Genomic DNA, 21,232 nt, shown 5'->3' on the forward strand with positions numbered 1-21,232 from the left:
GTTAACTGAGGGCTAGAGACTAGAGAAACACGTTGATATTAGAATCACATTGGCAGCGGAAGATATTTGCCTAGAAAAAAAAGGTATAAAAAAGAAAGGAAAAAAACCAGACAGATGTTTATGTTCAACCAAATTTTAAACCAAGATTTGATGACATATTTGTTGTACTTCAGAAGAGCAGACGTTTAGGTGATGCTGGGCCAAATTTCTGCATTTTATTCATTTATAACCCTATACAGATACGTGTTACATTTCCTGCAACTCTGAAGCAGGAGAATCTAGTCCCAACTTCTGCATTTTATGCCTTTACATATCCACATCAGCAGATTTGTCTATGACAAATACTCTCTCTCTCTCTCTCTATATATATATATATATATATATATATATATATATATATATATATATATGTAGAGAGAGAGAGAGAGATAGAGATTCTGAACAATATTAATCCATAAGGCATTACATTTCGAGTATATTAAATTCTTTAGGAAACGATTTTCAATGAGGCTATGAATAAAAAACCAACAGCATCCTCAAAAGCAACCAATGTTGGTAAATACTGACAGAGGCTGATAATGAGATGATGCAGCATAATTTCCGTGCAACCTGACAGTTACATTAAGCAATTCAAAAACAAACAAGTTACACGACACACACTCAAGAACTCCACTAGTTAGGCAAAATAGCTACTCATATTCCTGATGCATCATAATGTTCTTGCTATACAGTCATTCACACAGTGTCATTTACATATTTGCAGCATTTTAACCATCTTAGCATATATTTTTCAGCTGCCACTGCCATTCATTTCTTTTTGTTATACCTTTTTTTTATTTATCTATGGTTCTTGAATGTATTTTTTCATATTTTTATCTGCTCTGTGTATGACAAGCCATTCAAAATTAGCCATTATGGTTGTACTTCATGTTTTGCTGATCTTTCCTAGAAGTAAAGGTTCACTGATGAGTGCATCTCAGTTTCCCTTTCTGTAATGATTTCATCCTTTGGATCCAAAAGGAATCTGACCTCTGTGTTAAATTAGGGGGTGTAATAAGAGAATAAAATGAATCTAGCAAGGTACATAATGATAACAACAGGCTAAAGAAGAATATATGGTAGTACAAGCTGTTACTGTTAGCTGGCTAGTTCAGCAGCTGGTTACAGAAATGTTAGCTTGGAGAAACTCAGTTTGTTGCCATGGCTCAGATAACCGACAAAATTAAAACCCACCAGCCATGCATAAAGTCATTCAGGGGTAGGGTGGGGGGTCTCCCGCCTAAATAACCATCCTCTGTTGTTTTTTTTTTGCCCATTGATCCAGGAATATCAATTGTTTTATAGTGTGTCACTTGTTGTGATCACATCGCGCATTATTGGAGTTTTGATCAGCTGTTTCATGAAACTTGTTCCATCACAGTGAGATGATTGCACCTGTTACAGCTGAGATTCAAATTAGTTGCAGGACGTTTTACATTATGCAACTGAAGTGCGTTTCATGTATTTTTACAGCAACTAAAGCTCTGTCTATACTGCTTGGTTGTTTATTGCAATTATTATTAGAAATAAGATAAAAAATAAGCTGTCACATTGTATTTTATCAGCGTTTTATAAAAGCAATAAGTCAGATGAGGCCATGCTTTCAGTGATGGTATCATGGGTAATGAGGGGTATGTTAGACTCAAAGTGAAAGCTTTTTTATTAAATTGTTTCAACTTTGTAATGAACTATAACTTTCCAAAACGGTGTACCTGATTCACCCCCTTCAGATCAGTTAATCACAATTTGAGTAGAACTCTTTTGACTGTAGTTTGTGGAGAAAGGCTTAAATATGATAATAAACAACAGGGATCTATTTGCACTTCTTTCTTTCCAACTTTTTTCTTTTTTCTCTACCACTCTCCTCTTCGTCTTTTCACTCTCTCCTCACCCACTCACCCGTTGTCATTCTCTAACACACACACACACACACACACACACACACTTGGTTCAGCTTCGGAGAGTGGTCCCAGGGAGAGATCTAGTAGGGATCTACCTCACACGCTGCCCGAGGCGGCATGTGAAAGAATCTAAACAAGCCCGTCCCGCCGAGACACACACACTGCCCGCAGCACCAAGCGACCTGACACACACACACACACACACACACACACACACACACACACACACACACACCTCTCTAGCTGCCTGTTTGATGGTATCACTTGTTCAGTTCACAGCAAAATCTAATTATCAACACTTTGTCTAATAAATGCATAATCCCTATTAATGTTTCACAATTTAGATCAAAAGTTGTTTTTTTTTCTCCTCTCTTTGCATACGACATCCACAACCCCCACTGCAACGGCCCAGAAATCTGCGCCTGATGATACGAGCAGCTTGTCAGGTCTGACAGGCTAGAAAGCATGGCTGCTGTCCCTGGTGTGTGTGTTTCTACACTCCCCCTAAAAGAAGTGTTGGCCAATATATCTTGATGTCAATATATTGTGCTGATACGCAACAATAGCGATGTTTAGTTTTAGCGGTATTGATATATAACAAAGGCTTAGTACACTGCACTGTCTGTCATTTGCTTCAAACTGCTTTGGAAAAAAAACTGTTAAAAATACAAACAAACTAAATAAATAGTTTTTAAAAAGTGTTCTTGTAGTGTCTGTCTGGTTAACATTTACAATAGAAACAGGCGATATGGCAAAAATAAAATATCACAATATTTGAAGACATTTTCAGGATACGCAATATGGATCATGATACTGCGTTTTTATGAAGTTTGATAAGTTGGAAGAGAAAAAAGCCCCAGAAGTGTAACATAAAAATAATATCAAACGCTATGAGTACAACCATTCGTGAAACAGAGGCTGACATTTTTACAGTACTACAAGCAATCAAGTTAAAAGAGACTAGTTATGCTTTCTTTTCAATGAAACGTGTGAAACGTTTTTTCTTTTTCTTAGAAAAAAATACACTAATCACGATGCAATAAAAACACAGTAAAGCAAAACATAAAACAAAACAGAGCAAAACAAAACAGTTACAACAAAACAGGTTGTGGCAGGCTTGTAAGACACTTAAGTATCAGCAGTCAGAAAGCACGGGTTCATTAACTGTATTAATACTAACTCGAAAATAGAGTCATGTTTGTCACGTTGTAGTCATGTTGTAAAGTCATATTTGTAGGGATGCACTGAAATTTCAGCCACTGAAACTTTTTGTCCAAAACTGGTCAAAAACACACTTTCAGGTTTTAGCCTACCATAAACTACCATAAATTTTGACCAAAGATTAATTCAGCCTACAACGAAGTGTCAAAATCTAAGAATTTACAAATAATTTGAATGATACTGAAATTGAGAAATAGTGATTAAAAATCACTACCTGTTGCAGGTTCTCTTCCGTTTCCTCTCCACATGGACACAATAAACAGTTTGAGCAGCAGCAGAGTGAATATGTCAGCGGCGTGGAACAATTCTCCTGTTTCTACGAGGGTCATTAAACAAACGATTTATAATCTCTGTTTATGTCAAGTATCAGAAGAGGGAACAATACCCAATAACTTATCTACTATATGTTTGATACCACCTGAAAACAACTTCATATACAGAACACGGCAACACAACATAAGCAGAAAGGACAGTCCCATTGAGCATACCAAAGCTATCTGCAGCCACAATATTTGAAATGATGAAAAAATTCACAACTGTTTTTATTTATTGTCAGCTTTTTTTCAGTTTTCAGAGTGTCTCTCTAATTTTGTAGTTTTGGCTTCAACCAAGATTTTTCATTTCCCTGCATCACTATTTAATTTTATCAGGATTGTTCAGCACATAAAACTCTTCAGTTGCAGAACTCAAACTCATTTCCCTGCCCTTTGTCCTGAAGAGGACACCAAGCCTGGGGATGTGCTTTTATTTTATCTCACGCCTACTCTGACTGGCAAATGAAGGTTAGGGAGGTGGGAGTCAGGCAAAATTAGGCTGCAATCAATAAAAGGCTCTGGGGGTCCACTGTGCGTGTGTCTGCTTTCTCCTTATAGGCACAGTCTGAAACCTTTTGCTCTTTTAAACCACTGCTATTGCCATACGCTGCATACACAGAAATGCTTACATACTAAACAGGGATGAAACTAATGTTTACTTGTATGATTTTGTTTATTCTTTATTCATTTATTTTGAAATGAAACAAATATCGCCACCTACACTTCCTGTAGTGTAATACAATCTGTCGGAATGATTGCATTTATCATATGAACATTACAGAGTATTACACAGTGCTGTACAGAGCATTAGAGAGCAGGCACATCACACAAACATTACCAAGCATTAGAGAATGCTTTTGTTTTTAGGGAAATGACACAATTACTTTTTTCAATAACTGATGTCACTGACAACTAATTGTTACAGCCCTAGCACCAAAGAGGGACAGGAAGCAAGACTGTGAGAAAGTGAGAGAGAGAAAGAGAGACAGAGAGAGAGATGCAAAAAAAACACAGTCAGATGAGATTGGAAACCACACAGCTAAGACGAGGGAATAGAGCCACAAAATAATGTTTTCTCCCTCTCTGATCAATTTTTAATTTAGCCAGGGCTCGGCCGTGCTCTTCCCAGGCCAGGCCTTGGTAATTATTGCGTTTTATTGACAGCTGAGACTCCTGCAGGGGGCTATTTAAAAGAGCTTTAACCCCAGCACAGGTCCCTGCCTTGCCCAGCCCTTTGAAGGTGTCAAGTGCATCGATTTTAACTGCAGGAAATGCTGCACCTTCCACAGCGCTAGAAAAGGCCCTGGCCCATACCGGGACTTTTCCAGTGGGACGGCCTGGAGAAGACCCTCGCTAAACCCAGAGTGTAACGCTCTTGTCTCCTTATGGGGAGGGCTTCTTTAAACCCCTAAAGAGAAGCAGCTTGATCTGCAGAAGTACAGACTAGCCCTGGGTGTGCTGCTGCTGCTGCTACTATACCACCAGCAATCATAAATAGCGATGAGAAATCCACCAATGAGAGAGAGAGAGAGAGAGAGAAAGAGAGAGAGAGAGCGCAAAAGAGAATGCAAGAGAAAGAGAGAGGGAGAAAGTAGTAGAGGTAGAGAGTGGGGGGGGGGAGAGAGAGAGAGAGAGAGAGAGAGAGAAAGAGAGAGAGAGAGAGAGAGAGAGAGAGGGAGGGAGAGAAGCCGATTTTGAAAAAGACATCAATCCAGTGAAAAAAAGAGCAACATGACAGAAATTAAACAAGATTCGTGTGTTTGAGTTCAGCCGCTTCCCGGCCCCCTTTCAGCCTCCCATTGAAATTCTGGGCAGATACAAACCCCTAGGCTTTTGACACACTTTTGAAAACACCACACCCCCTCTTTCTTTCCAGCAAGTCTCCAGAGTCGCTCCTAACTGACTAACAAGAACGCGGGAGGGGGTGAAAGGGGGATATGGAGCTTATTTTTTATTAAAGACTTTATTCTTAATGAAATGCATTTGCTCATTTTCCCCCCTTCACTCCTTTTCAGGCAGGGACCCAGCCTTACAGGATCAGAGGGAGAGGAGACCGTTCTCTTGTTTGTGTGTGGGTGGACACACAAAAATGGACAAAAGTGTCTCAACTTCGCAGGAAAACAGGAGGAAAAGTGGTTTTCACAAAAGCTACATTTCATTTTTAATATCTTGGAAAAACTAATTTTCCTCACAATTTTGGAACAAAAAGGGTTTGAATATGTAAATTCACAGTGCATACAGTCCATATATGGCAGCTGCACTGATGTCACAAAAGCAGACACATTCACACTATAACCGCCAATTCAGCCTATAGCAGTTTAGGTTTGCACATTCATGCTGATGCTGTAAACAGTGTTTCAGCCGGGACCGCTTGTTTGAAAGAGGCACAATACAGGACTGCCAATCAGAACAGAGATCATTTATATGTATCAGTCTTAAAGGCAAAGTAACAAAATCAGCCTGTTTATTTCTAAGGGGTAAAGAGAGAGGTTGGAAAATAGTCATGTATAAATGTATTACAACTGTTTTTGATAAGCAAAAACTCACAGAGCCTTTCCCAAGTGGACATGTGGGAGGGGCTGAGGGGTGGGGGAACTGTAGGATATGGCCCCTTTAAAACAGAAAGGGCAAAACCATTTCTTTGAGTGGCTCTCACACTTGTTTTCATGTTTGCTCAAACCCAACTTGCAACACGGGGTAAGAAAAGTAAGGGCTAGAAAATTCTTACTATGTACAGCGCTGCTGTCTGAACAAAGCCTTTTCTCTCCATTTTTGTTGTTTTTCAGTTTTTGATGTAATTTCAAAATGCCTGTTGCCCTTTATATTGTGTTAATATTTAATGATGTATGGACCAAAAGACATTATGCAAAATTACTTCGAAAAAAATCTGCTTCCATTGACTTACATTATAAGTAAAGTATGGTTTTCCTTCTCCTGTAAAGTTGTCATTTTGGAGATACAAGGTTTTGTTCTGACAGCATATGATATAGAAGCAAAATAGAGATGAGTTGGAATGTAAAGGAAAAGTGTGAGAGAGACAGAGAGAGAGAGAGAGAAGAGAGAGAAAGAGGCAAAGTTGGAGTATATTTATTGCTGCTGCCAAGGCCTCGTTTTCACATTTTCACTCATCATTCCTGAGAGCTAGCACAGAGAAGGAAAGGGGAGAGAGAAAGAGAGGGAGAGAGAGATAAAGAGAGAGAAAGAAACAGACTGAGTGAGAGAGAGCAACAAAGAGCTATGGGGTAGAGAGAAAGTGAAAAGTGAGAGAGAGAGAATTAGTGAGTGAGAGAGAAAGAGAGAGACAGAGAGAGAGAGAGAGAAATGGAAATCATCATCATTTTCAGTCACATCCTCACATTATCGTACTCTACACTTGGGTGGGTCACTGTCAGGAGTGTGGGAGTGTGTAACTGCTAACTGCTCGCTTAAACAAGACGCTGTGAGCGAGCACTCAGTCCGGCCTAGAAAAAAAAATACAGCACCAAGCTGAGAGAAGAGTGAAGGTTAAATTAGCTAGCGACACAGTCTTTTTTTAAAATAGCATAGCATAGCATGAAATAATACTCAGTATCTAACGTCCCTGAAGCGTGCTAGCCCACTCTGAGTGTGCGTTGTTGTAATCTGGCAGTGTGAGCGAGCTCATGTCCGGCATTTCTGCACTTTCCTCTGGCTCAAACTCCAGCTTCGTTCTTGACAAGGCCAGACGCTAATGATCCAGCTGCCATGATGCAACAAGCCGACCTGTCGACTGTCAGGCCTGAAATCATGTAGGAATAAGCTGTCATTAAGCAGGAGATTCCTTCTCTCTCTCTCTCTCTCTCTCACACACATATATACACTCCAAGCAGCCCAGCTGTCAGACGCTAGCCCTGCGTCCTTGCACTGCCACCGGGGCCCGCTGTCGACTCACGCCTGTCACTTATCTTCCGCTCACTGGGACTAACCCCACACACCCTGCACACACCCTACACACACAAACACACTCACACATAGCAAACAGCCAGTATGTGTGCATGGGTTGTAGAGGTGGTCTATGAATGAGATGTGTGAGTCATGACCTCAAGCTTTTATGTAGTGTACTGTGTACAGTGTGGATAGGATAGTTTGGGTACAGGGCAGTGTGGACAGGGTAGTTTGGGTACAAGGCTGAGTTTGAAGCTACTAGCTGTGGTGCTTTAGGCTAGAAATCTTATCAGTCCTGATTTTAAGCATCTAAAAATTCTAATATCAGTTGATATAATTTTATATGGTCAAAAACTAAGCAGACAGTTTCAGTTGAACAAAGTCCTGCTTTCCTCACTAATATGAAAGCCAGTGATACTTCAGTTGTCGGGAATATTTGTAAGTTCTCAGTCATTTTTGGCCATTCTGCTGTTAAAATGAGAATTGACTCAGATATGTTTATTTATTACAATTAAAAACAATGTAATTACAATAAGTCTGACTACACCGTTAGAAATAAAGGTTCTGTATAGGTACATTTTTCTTTCATCAAGGTACAAACAATGTAAATGTACCCTCATTTACATTTACAAGGTACGACAGTGGTTTTAAGGTCCACCGTGAAACTTAAATATGTTTATTACAGTGAAAAAGTATATATTTGTATCTTTTCAAGAACTAATGTTTCAAAACAGAACAATAAAATAAAAAGCCTGGAGATGAGACAGTATTTGTGGAGTCAATACAATAGATTATGGCACAATTATGTTCCCTGACTAACGGTACTGAGATGTACCCTTGAGGGTACCACCCCAGTGACAGTATCTTTATTTCTGAGAGTGTAGGACTCTGTAGGCTCTGTGTGTGAACTGTTGTGACTGAGCTGTGTTGAGCTGCTAGCGACTTGCCTGCTCAGCTACAAAGATGAAAACTGAGGGACCTCAAAAACAGGCAAACAATTGTAATGCGGTGAGCGGAGGTTTGTAGCTTGCTGTATAAGGACTAAGCCTAAGAGTATGAAAGTATTCAAAGAACTGAGCAATTCTCCAAACATTTGTTTAAATCTGTTTATTTCAATATGAAACAAGGCAGTTATAAATATCAGTGCTTTATCAGCAGGATTTATCAATATACAATAAATACTGATGAATCTTTACTATAATATGCATAAATTGAATGTATTATACTTTATTATAACTTTAATATCAGCTGATTTTATTGGTAAACTGACATATCAGTCGGGCTCTAGCATGTACCTGCTTTTGGGGAAGCACAATTAACTCCGAAGACGACTGACTTCCAAATACAAGAAAGAAAAGCAATGATTAAGTTCCACATCCACCAAGTACCACACCATTTCCCACAAGAGGGCCATTCTCAGTCACCCTAATGATAGAAAGCAACTTCATTAGCCATACTGACAACGGGCTCAGCTTCACTTTGACTTTTTACACCTGTCTCTACTCAACAAGACAAAGCAAAAAAAAGGACGTTTTTAAAACACATTGCTGTTCAATTTGAGCTAATGAGCTGAGTGAAGGGCAGCTCCAGAGAGAAAGAAGAGGAAAAGATGTGAGGACGCAAGGAGGAGAGAGGAGGACATGATGAAACAGAGACGGACTGAACAGGTTCCACTTGATCTTTGGGCCAGCGGAGGACAGTCCACCAGAGATGGACGAGAGAGATAAAAGCCTTCTCACTCTGCTCATTCTCTTCAGCCTTGCTGAGTGAAACCTGACAGATAACTGACGTTCTCCTTCGTTCTTCTCACTTTCTCCTGTGTTTTTTCTCTTTCAGTCTCTGGCAACTTCTCTTTTTCTCTTGCCTTCTCTCTCTGTCTGTTTACCTGTCCATGCTACTGAATGTTCTCATTGAGTTCTTCCATCGAGAGCCATTTGCATTACACAGTAAAGCAGGTTGGTGATATGGAGTTCTATGTCTAGACCTGCCTATATCAACTGCTCTCATTTCAAATAATGAGATGCTTAGAGACATATAGCTTTTCAAACATTTAAAAAATCAATAAGCATGTTTTCTTTGTCAGTGTGCAATAACTTAACATATTAAAGACACAGTCCATAAAAAAAGCTGTTAAGATCTTGACACTTTTCTGAAGGAACTGAGGGAACAACTGACAAATGTCCCACCTTGGGAATAATGTCATAGACCATGCTTTTTTACTACTTCTTGTGATGCCAGAACTCATAAGCGCTCAGGCCTCACAGCTATTTTAACCACCTTTGGGCTAAAAGAGTTTTAATATGCATTTATGTGTTTAATGTGTAAAAATAGTTTGGAAAAAAGCTGCCAAGTCCTTTTTTAGGCAAAACCTGCTTTTCATCCCAAGGAGGACACTTTGATGAACGTGGAGCTGAGCGCTGCCTCGCAGACCCAAAGTATTACAAGTAGCACTCTTATATATATATATATATATATATATATATATATATATATATATATATATATATATATACACACATACATACATATATATATATATATATATATATATATATATATATATATATATATATAAATATAAAAGAGTACTATATATTTATTTATATATATATTATGTCTATAGTTGCAAAAATATTTGAAAATACTTAATAAAATCAATGTCCAAAATAGTCAAAAACAGTAAACATATTGGAATAAGCAATACTTTTATCACTTTTATGAAACCACACACTTATATAGGGAAACAAAGGTTAGTTTAGACACAAGCAGCACAAAGTTGCCAGGTGTAGGCATATAAGAGTATAGTAAGTTTACTACTGCTTCAGTTCAGACTGTTATGCTGACATAACAGACATATTCAGGCTGCACCAAGTGTTAAACCCGACATGGTTGAGTTTAGTGCATGTCCTGGAATAAAACAGATTTAAGCGGTTTGAAAACCTTGATCACTCACCCATTCACTGACAAGTTTACCAAAAAAGTTTTCATTTTGTAAGGCAATGGTTAAAAGACTCTTCCTCTGCTTTGCACTGCTCATCAATGACACATTCAGAAAGCACCATCAATCTGCTGCCAGATTGGGCAGGATCCCCCGGACTAGCATTTTATGCGTGTTTATCAGTGATGTTTTTTTTTTCCATCACCTTGTAGTTTTACAATTACATTGCTTAAAAAAGCATAAACACGATAAAGTCATATGCGAAAGTTTAGACACACCTGTTCATTTGCTAAATTTAACATATTGAAAAAAATAACAAAAATAAAACAAAATGTGAGCTGTGAAAAAGCTATTGCACATAATATATTTTATGTTTTATTTTTAAAATATGTTAAACTCAACAAATGAAGAAAATCTGTGCACTAAAACTGGCACAAAAATGCCATCTGTAAAGCATGTGCTGACAAATTTCCACTTAAAAACTAGCAAAACATCATTTCAACAGGGGTGTTTAAACGTTTGCATACAACTGTAAATAATAAATAAACATGAGTAAGTACACAATTGGAATATTCATAAAAATCCAAAAAATTATAATTACTAATAAAATAATAATAATTACTATTAATATTACTAGTAAAGAGAAGACTAAGGATTAAACGTTTTGTTCTATATTAGTAAACAGTTTATGTTAATAGATCATTTACAGACATTTTTTTCCTCACTTAATTTAACAGTGACAGTGCTAATTAAGCGCAATTCTGAAAATTTAAAATGACAAGCTGTCCCCAAACTTTTGGTGGGCACTGGAAGTGCTTAAATAATCACCTAATAACTCTTAATAGGACAGAACAGGATAGTCGTTTGATCTAAAATCAGTTACCAATTTCCAGTCTTATTAAGGAAGCTGATAAGCTGTGGCCGAGCCTGCGTCGGTTCAGGTAGGTTTCACCCACTCACGGCCTCGGGCAGCCTTGTTTATCACCCAGGAAATCACCAAAGCGACCTGTCACTTCAAAAAGCAGAAGCTGACGTGGAGATGCTCTCAGCAGGACGGATGCAGGCATTCCAGCCGGTGGGATTCCTCTTCCTGTAAATGCTATTATGATGATGTCAGAGCCCAGAAGCCACAGCGCTTATTTAGTGTGATGAATGGTCAGCAGCAAGCAGCTGTCACTGTACGTCCCCACTACGCACCTCTATGGCAAACGCAATAAGCCACTTTATGGTAACACACACATACACACACACTCATCATCTGTATCCGACGCTTCCCGTCTTGCTTGGAGAGTGACTTTGCCGGCAGACATGGACGCGGGAGTGCGCGCGCTTGCGTGTTTTATGACATTTAGATGGAAGAGAGAGGGAGATCTCCCCTAAGTCAATTTGAACGCAGAGGCCGATGAAATTACACAGGTAGCAGTGGGCGGGTGTGACAAACGACTAGCCGCAGTGTACGGAAATAACTCGGCTAGGGGAGACGCTCTCCGACGGAGAAAAGAAATGAAAATCTAAATTACAGTTTACAGTACACACATAACTACAAACGGCCTGTTTTTGCTGGGTAAATAAATAACTACTGTATGGGAGGCAGTGCAGCGGAGAGAGAAGAGATAGCATGGAGAGAGAGAGTGAGCGAGAGACACTGAGAAATCACACAGTGCCCACAGCCTAACTGTATCACAAACTCTCTGCAATATCAGCTTGACAAATACAGCAGTGGTTTTAACATGGGCTACAGCAAGATGAACATGATCAACAGTGCAAAGACTACACAGAACATGATAAGTCTGAGTGAACACACAAGAATTTGCAAGAATATTGTACACAGAAATACATACATCTTTTGCAAGTGCTACTACTATTAGTGTCCACATCTCATGAGACCTTCACTTCTCAATTAAAACAGAACTGCGAAACTCAGGAGATTTCACATCCTCACTTAAATGACCATTAATCTCTAGACAGCACAGACAGGCTAAATTTAAGAAGTAATCAGCCAAAATAGTAAGATGATATTACTGGCGAATTTCACTGACCTTTCAGAATTTTCAGAAATCATTTCATTCATTTAATTCGTTACCGAGATGCAAATACAGTCTTTTAGAGTGGTCTGATGTAAAATTGTTGAAGCAAAACTTACTGATTTCTTTACAGTGGTGGTGACCTGAACCAGAAGTCGCAATGTCTACAAAGCAAATACAGCCATTTTCTTTACTATTTAAAATGACCAATGAACCTACTCATGACCGACCTACTCTGAGTTCTAATATGTAATGCTGATGAAGTTTTATTTGAGTGCAGGCTATTTTGCCTTATGACATCCTGTATCACCAAGAAAGGCTTTAAAAAATGTTTTAGGCCAGAACTTCATTGTAAAACTATCGTAAAGCAATGTCTCAGGCATCAGCCAACATATTCAAAATATTTAATTCAATAGCTTCGGTCCTATAGCTTTCAGATGCTTTTGAAGTCTGGTTCCTATCGCCACTACTTGCGCATTTCACATTAAACCATTCTGAATGATTATGCTTATATTTTAACAACTGAGTTATGCAGCAATGTTATAAAAGCAACCCTGTGACAGACTGGCGACCTGTCCAGGGTGTTTCCTGCATTCCACCCAGTGACCGCTGGGATAGGCTCCAGCACCCCCCACAACCCAGAAGGATAAGTGGCTTAGACAACATGTGTATGACATATCTTTAGGGTAGAAGGAACTTTGAGGAGGATTTTTTGGGGGCCATTCAGAAAGCATTAGAGATGCAGTTTTTTTCAACAGCTGGGAAATACAGAAGGAAGCTAATGACACAGCTAGGAAGCTAGAAAACATATTTCAAATAGCTTCCCAAATCCCACCAAAGCAGTTGTACTTTTTCAAAAATTCCTCTCACCTTCATGATTCATCATTAGAAGGTGTTTTTCCTTGTCCATCATTTTAAGGTTACATTTTAAGGTTGTTAATTTTTAATATTATTTAAGACTTCTTCTTCTGTTAAAATGAGTTTAGGAAATTATTCATGGTTGAGAACTGACAAAATCGTTTTTACTGACTGTCAGTGGACAATTATCTCAGTCAGTGAAGCACTGTTTAGAAAAAACTATTGGAGTCTATTGTTTTCGTCCATATCAAAATATATTTTTTATATATAGTTTTAACATATAGTTTTTAGTACTTTGCAACTGATATAGGTTTAAAAAAAAAATTCAGGTCCTAATACAAACCCAACCAAGTCAGATGGGGCATACCTTCATGGCTCTGTTGATGAAGGGAATCTGGGTCCCACTATTCAGGTCTTCGTTAATGATGAGGCGTCTGGCCCACTGTCCCGCACGAACTACACCACTGCCCTGAATCAGAACCAGCAGCTTATCTGCATTAGTCTGCGCATCCTCACTCAGATAGATAAAACTCTTTGGTTCATCCTCTGTTGCATCCACCTGTAACATTCAAGTACAGCTGTCAGCAGACATAAAAAACCACAAGCAGAAAATACACACATAAAGAAAAAAATAAAGGGATTTCTGAGTGGTACAGCTAATTCTACAGAGAAAATCTGAAATGATTAAAAAAAGGATTTTGCTTTTTGTTTTTTTTTTATATACTTTACTGAATAATACATGCAATATGTAGAATAAATAGATCAATGTAAAAAGTTAAAAAGCCTTATTTTTTACATTAAACAGTGCAAAAACGAAAATATATTGCTACAGTCAAGGGCTTTTTAATCACTAGTCACTTTGTTATTTGCACTGCAGAGGTTCTCAAAAGCTACAGACCTTGGTTAAAAAAAAGGTATACATGATCAGAATTGACCAAGATCAGAATTGGCAGATTTTGGCTTTGCCTCTTACTTTCGTTGTAGCATTCTACTTGATTCATGTTATTTAAGTATACATCATTTTTCATCTGGGAATTTAAAATGCTGATTTGGCTCATTAAATAGAAAACAGTGTTATTCATCCTCCGACTTTGGCTAAGAGAAATTGCTGGATATGTGCTAGTGTGAGCTTTGGTTTAAAAAAAACTAAAATAAAATCTGAATTAGAATGTGCCCTAAAATTCACGACAAACACACAAACAAATAAATGACTACTTACACACATAGGCTACAGACATATATAAAATCATTACCGAAGTTCCTTAATCTGGGAAAGCCTAAATCCTATAATAAACTGTGTTTTTGGTATTGAGAGCTTGTGAAAGTCTTCAATCCCTTGATGTGTGTCAACAACTATATTTATTTTCCTTTCATTAAAGTGGGGCAGGGCACCAGATACACAAAGAGCGGAATGACTCATAGCTTGGAATCATTCATTATTAACAGCACTATGCCGAGAGACAGGCAGCTCCTGAAGAAAGTCAACAGCTGTCTGTCCGTGATGACTTTATTACACCGCCATGGATCCTTCCTGCCTTTTATATTGCATTCACCCCCAATGTGGATCCGTACAGACAACTCTGAGTTGTTCATGAGGGCTATCTATGTTATGCCATTTATTTTACCCTATGTTCTTATTGTAACATCTTCATCTGCATCTCTTCACTCCTTTCTGCCATTTCAGTACTTTACTTTTTATGTTCCTCCTTCAAATGGACGTTTATGAACAGACTTGAAACCTACAGCCAAGTGCAGCCTGTCACAGGTGGGTGCACCCATCAAATTCTCTTACTTACAAGAACACAGCAGAGTCTCTAAGAAAATAATGAGATAAATACTACACATGGTTAAAGATGTTTACGGCCCATAAAAACTTTGTTTCCCTCAGATGATTTACGTACAGTTATATCCTGCTCCTTTAAAAGGACATGAATTACTCAAACTACAAACACCAGCAATGCAAAATAGTGCTTTGCCTTCAAAAGATAAAGTTAGAAGTCCTAACGCTTTTTGTTTATGCGAACAGACCAGGATGTGACTAACGGAGCCTGCTAAATTAAGTCTTTTTAAGCACATTTAAATATAAAGCAGATTAAGGACTGGTTGTTACAAACATGAAATGCAAAGTCAGAAATTATTCAGCGCAGCGGAGCTATTTGAACAGCGAGCGAGTGATATGGAAGCTTATTCAGAATCTCGCTTCCTGAGAATTCGCACTACTGTAACTTAACTCTGAGGCAAGCCTTTTTACATCCAATTTCTCGTTAACACCCTGTTTAATCTCCGGCGGCATAAATCAAAGTACGAGAGGCTCTTTTTCCTTTCAACTGCACTTACTGGGAGCATCTCTTTCCTCAGCTTGCAGTCTTTCTCCAAGCGCTCGTACACATATTGCGTGATGATCTGCAGGAGAGAAGAGAGAAAGGGTCTTTTATTTGTATTTCCAGTATAATTAAAAAATGACCTGTACTTACCATCAGTATTAGGCATAACAAACTCCGAGCTAAGGCAAATATACGCCATTCCTCTCACGATGGTATGTGTAAATTGAGATGGCTAGAGAGACGTGAGATAGTTCAGGCCATTTAATAGTGCAATTTGCTCTATAAACACATGTATCATTTTGTCAAATGGTTTAGGGTGTGCGCCGCATTAGCGTGTTCTGACACAACACACAAAGTACATCTATATACACATAGCTACAGTGGTATTCCATTTAGATGTAGTGTAAGCAAAGCAAAAGCGCTTCTTTGCATATGTACAGAGCACATACATTTGGCCTCTAGACACCTCAAGCGAGGGAGATAATTGGGACTGCCTGGATTGCTCTTGTTCTGAGCCGAGAGAGCAGAGAGTACAGCGGCTGTCAGCCCAAAGCGGGAAAAAATCTCGACTACAAGCAGAGTTGATGTAAGGTATGTTTATCCCCCAAGCTACACGACTAAGGAACTCGTATGCAGTGTAATTTCAACCCAGGGCCAAAAGTTTCATGGTTCAACGACATCAACAACTTTCGGCGGTTTCTTTCTTGTAGTTGTTGTTTGTTTTTGTTTTTTTTGCTTTCCACCCAATCAGTAGCAGCTGGAAACACAAGGCTTTATGGGACGGATCTGGAAGCCGGCAGAAAGGAGCGGCGTGTGAATGGCGAACATGTCTTGGCAAGGGTCAACGGGATGACCTCTGGGGAGAGCAGGAGCTTATCATCCACGCCACGCTCACCCTGTGATGTTCGGGAAGCTTTGTGGGCCGCCCGGGCAGACATGGCAGGGATTGGGGATGAGCTTGAAAGCTGGATGGTCAGCTGTTGTGGTGTCGTGATGGTCTTTATTGTCTGTGTGAGGTCTTCAGTTTCCGATTCTGGCTCAAGTCTCAGAGCTGAGTTACCAGAATTTGATGTTTAGGCTTGCATGACAAAAGCAACTTTAAAAGCGATACCAAAGCATTCCCAAACTGCTGGAGTACTTTCTACACTGTTTATGGTTCAACAACAACAATTATGTGAATTGAATTCTTAAAAGAGAAAGAATGACATTCTGAATTAGAATTTAACAACAGAAGGTTTCTGATCATTAGGTTTGCATTGACACATTTTGCTTGAAGGAAATATTCTTCGAAGTCCCCCTGTGAGGCAAGGTGGGGGAAAAAGAGAAAGTTATGAAAGAATAATAATACAATCATGGTAACATACTCATTTAAGGCTATAAGACATAAGCTATTGCTTATTTGATTACAAACACCAAAAGCACATTAAGGCACAAATGAGCTAATGCAATGGGATATTAGCAGCCATCAGCGGTCAGCCGGCCCAAATGAGATGACAGATCTCTCTGCTGAATCCAGCGGAGGGGGCTACGTCTGAAACATTGTAAAGATGTAGGCTGCTCAACAGCACCTAATTCACTAAATGTCAAGCTCTCTGATGAAGACTAAAATGATTGTGAAGTGCAATATGCTTGTGTTTAATGATATCAATAAGCCTCGCAGGAAATTTCATTTGTGCTCCGTTATTGCTTCGCCATCTCAGGTGGCTCCATGTGATAATGGCAGGAAAAGAAGGAGAACGTAGACGGTTCTGTAAAGGCAGCTGGGACTGGGAGATGAAGATTTTTGGCATATGTATGGTATCGAGTTGAGGATGGGTTTGTAAAATAGTGTGTAATATTTTATAAACAGACATATGAGTGTCTACATGTTAACTTCTTCTTAACTGGTGTTTGTGAGCAAGGCTGAAAATACAGGCCTAGATCTGAGGTCACTGCTTATTGGAAGCAGGTGACGCTCCAGACGACCATCTGGAAGATTCAAGATCAGCAAGGCCCTCAGGCCTAGAAGTGGCCATTATCCACCCAACCACTATAACATCTAAACCAAAGACAACATACTGGCTTCTTGAAAGACTTATAAATCAGGGCTAACTACTTCATTAATTGTACTTGAGTACTGTACTCAAGTTGTATTTTGGACAATTTGTACTTTGAGTTTTTTTTAACTTAAATTCTTTAACTGAATTACATGTCCAAGAGAAAAAAAAAACATGCTTTTTACTCCAAACATTTTCATTCTTCAATATGCAAATTTTAAAGGCTAGGTGATTTTTCTCCTTTTCTCCTGCAAAGCACTTGAGTTACTGTGTATTTTACTGTACTGTATTTAATAAAATATCTAATTAAATTTATATCAGTGTAACATGAAACCATCCACAATTATGTTAATTTATCTTTATGTGAGGAAGTGTATTACTGAGCTTATTTATTAGGACGTTTATATTGAAATGTAGATAACTCTTTACTTTCACTCAAGTCCTTTTTTTGCTTCATACTTTCACTTTTGATACAGTACTCATATTTTTGCCTAAGCATATTTTATTTATCATTTGGCCGATAAATTCAGCAAACATTAAATGTTCCATGAATTTGTCAGTCAGTGGAAACCCCATCATTCAATCACTGATATTTATAAGTTACTTCTTCAATACCTTAAAGAATAAATACTACAAATTTGGAGAGTAGGTGTCGGTAGTATGAGAATTTATCGTTATGGTGATAATTATCGTTATGGTGACATACAACATCATTAGAGAATAATTAGGGTTGTTTGGATTTAACGCAGTACAATGAAACGTTCAGTAAAGTGAAATGTTCAGTAAAAATCATTGTACCTACAGTAACGATTGTATTTTGGTCATGGTATTTGATTGTATTTTTTTTTTCGTAAATGTGGCACTGCTGAGGCTTTTTTCTGTTCCAACTTACGAAACCTCTGAAAAACTAAAATAAACTGATGCACACTGTGAATCATGAAAATGTCTTTAAGTATTGTGATGTTATATTTTTCACATCTTGCCCATCCCTTTTGGAGAGTCACACTCAGTTCCTTACTCTTAATGCAATACACACAAGCTGGTAAAATAACAAAAGCATGTAAATGCCACCAAAACTACTATAGACAACGTTATATAAGACAAAAAATGGATTAAGCAATCTGAAAAACTACTCCTGGTGCTACAATATTTACATTATTTTACAGCAAGAGGGGACTTCCGCCCATTGACCGCTGGGATAGGCTTAAGCTCCCCCCGCGACCCAGAAGGATAAGCGCCTTAGAAAATGTGTGTTTATTTGAGAATTCAGTTGCCCACCAACAATCATATCAGTCAATAAAGCACTGTTTAACTGTTCGAGGCTGTTTACTTTTTGACCTTAGGCATATATATCTGCCAGTATTATCAGTTATCAGAATTTTTATCTCCGTGACACTATTTTTCATACTGGTTGAGCCTTAATACTTACGCAAGTGAAGGTACGCAATTGCTTTTTTGGAAGACTCTTCACATAATGAAATGGACAGAGAACCTATAATGAAAACCTACAAGAAGCTGATGAGCAAGGCAAAGTGGATTTGATTAAACAGTACTGTATAACGGCATTCTGTGATATATAAATTTACATCCTTTACACTGTGCATTAATAAGCCTGTATACAAAACAAAAATAAGCCACACAGGAAGACTTAGCAGGGAATCCCACAGACGCATGAAGTGAGTGACAGATGAACAACTGCCATTGTTTTCATTCTACATAATCATATAGTGCGAGTGACCGCCTTTCCTGCCCTCCTATAGACACAGCAGAGCGCGTTCTCTCACGCTTGACACAATCACGGCCGCCTGTCAGCATAATTAGAGCGCCGTAGAGTCGCGTAATTAATATTGTCTTATTAGTTTGATAATGAAAGCCCCGCAGGTAAGAATGCTAAGTGCTTCTCGCCTCCCCCTCTTTACGTGATGTGGATGGTGATCACAGGCCTGTTGGAGATGAATGGTGTTCAGAGGTATCCTCTAAGAGCAGGCCAAGCGTTCGGTGCTCTGTGCTTCAACTAAAGAGGCCTGGAAGTGGTGGAGGAGCGTTTGCACTGGTAGTTCAGTAACTCCATGAGCCAGTTTCAGCCTAGCTCAGTGTTCTGCAAGTACGTGTACGCAGGCAGTCTGGTGCCTTTGACATATACTCATTACAAATACTCAGTAAATGTTTTAAAGGGGCAATCTGGCTTAAAACTAACATTTAATACAATATTTGTCATGCTATGCAGTATCATAATATGTATCTTTGTGTTTTTGTCCATTAATATCCTCTCACTACAATTCTCAACATGCACTATGCAAACAAATCATACAACCACTGGGATTCCCACTAAAGAAATCTTTGTTCCTGCTAGCGTAGACACTGTCATAGAGGCTAAATACTGATATAACTTTTAGTGGTTTCCTTCTGCATTAGCCAGCTAGTGGGCAAGAAGAAAATAAATAAATTAATTGATTATTCAGCTCAAAGCCCTTTTTGTTTCACAAAAGTTCCTGCCACTTTCAAAATATATAATCAGAAATGGGTTTTACTAGTCTTGAAATGGGAAATTTCACCCTAAAGAAACCTGTAGCACCACTGTAAGAGATGAACAGGCATGTTTACAATAGATGAAGAAATGGCTACATTTTAAATTTTGGCTGGAGCACCCCTTTAAATAAAAACAAATCATGGAGCCCAAAAGCAAACATGTCCCGTTACATATTGCACTCTTGAGGGCTGAAGGTTTAACATTAGCTAGCAAAAAACAGTGGCGAAGTTAGCTCAGTTAGCCTTTAGTGATAGTGCTAAATAAAGCAACGTCATTAGGCCAGCAACAAGGAGACGAGCTATTTCAATTAATGATTAAAAGGCCTAGATGTGATGAGGTTGTGAACGTTGTAAACATCATGTGTAACTAGGGACAGTAATGATAAACCAATTAACAGTTATCTGATAATATAAAAATGTTAAACCAATGCTTTAGGTTAAAAAGACAATGTAATTTTCCATAAATAACTGAAATTTGAATAGGTCGGCTTTTCATTCAACTTGAGGACCACTTTCAGATTGTATGCATTAGAGAGTAAGAATACAACTTGTTCCTGTAGCCCTACTGAGTGATATACAACTCCATTCATTTTTACCAGCAGCACCAGAGCCACTGATTAAGGGATACAGGAGAGATTACACCATCCTCTATATTATTGAGCTCAGGTGTTTCAGCTACATCCATTGTTAACAGAAGTATAAAATCAGTAACATCTCCATGCAGTCCCCATAGACAAACACTGGTAGTAAAATGGGTCGTACTGAAGAGTTCAGTGGTTTTATACATGGCACTGTTGTAAGATGCCACCATCAGTCAGTTCTTCCCTGCTAGACCTGTCTTGGGGAACCATAAGTGCTATTGTTGTGGAATGGAACTGTCTAGAAGCAACAGCAGCTCAGTCATAAGCTGGTAGACCAAACAAACTCAAAGAGTGGGGCCACTGAGTGCTGAAGCGCATAGCGCGTAAATCCTCTGTTGCATCACTCACTACAGAGTTACAAACTTCCTGAAAGTAACATCAGAACTGTGCGTTGAGAGCTTCATGAATCGGTTGTCCATGGCCGACCAACTGCACGTAAGCCTAAGATCACTATGTGGAATGCCAACCAGTCGGATGGAGTAGTGTAAAGCATTGCCCCTGGAC

At 38.7% G+C, this 21,232-nt stretch overlaps 1 protein-coding gene across 1 annotated transcript in view; it reads right to left on the bottom strand.

The window, feature by feature from the left end:
* fam172a (family with sequence similarity 172 member A) overlaps window positions 1-21,232 on the bottom strand; it is a 233,173-nt gene that overhangs the window by 185,636 nt on the left and 26,305 nt on the right. Inside the window, exons 5-6 of the mRNA XM_036598465.1 lie at window positions 15,536-15,601; window positions 13,566-13,757 (exon numbers count right to left, since the gene is read on the bottom strand). Coding sequence (XP_036454358.1) covers window positions 13,566-13,757; window positions 15,536-15,601 — 258 coding nt within the window. The remainder of the gene's footprint in view (window positions 1-13,565; window positions 13,758-15,535; window positions 15,602-21,232) is intronic.

This window comes from Colossoma macropomum, unplaced genomic scaffold (assembly GCF_904425465.1).
Source record: "Colossoma macropomum unplaced genomic scaffold, Colossoma_macropomum, whole genome shotgun sequence".
NCBI lineage: Eukaryota > Metazoa > Chordata > Actinopteri > Characiformes > Serrasalmidae > Colossoma > Colossoma macropomum.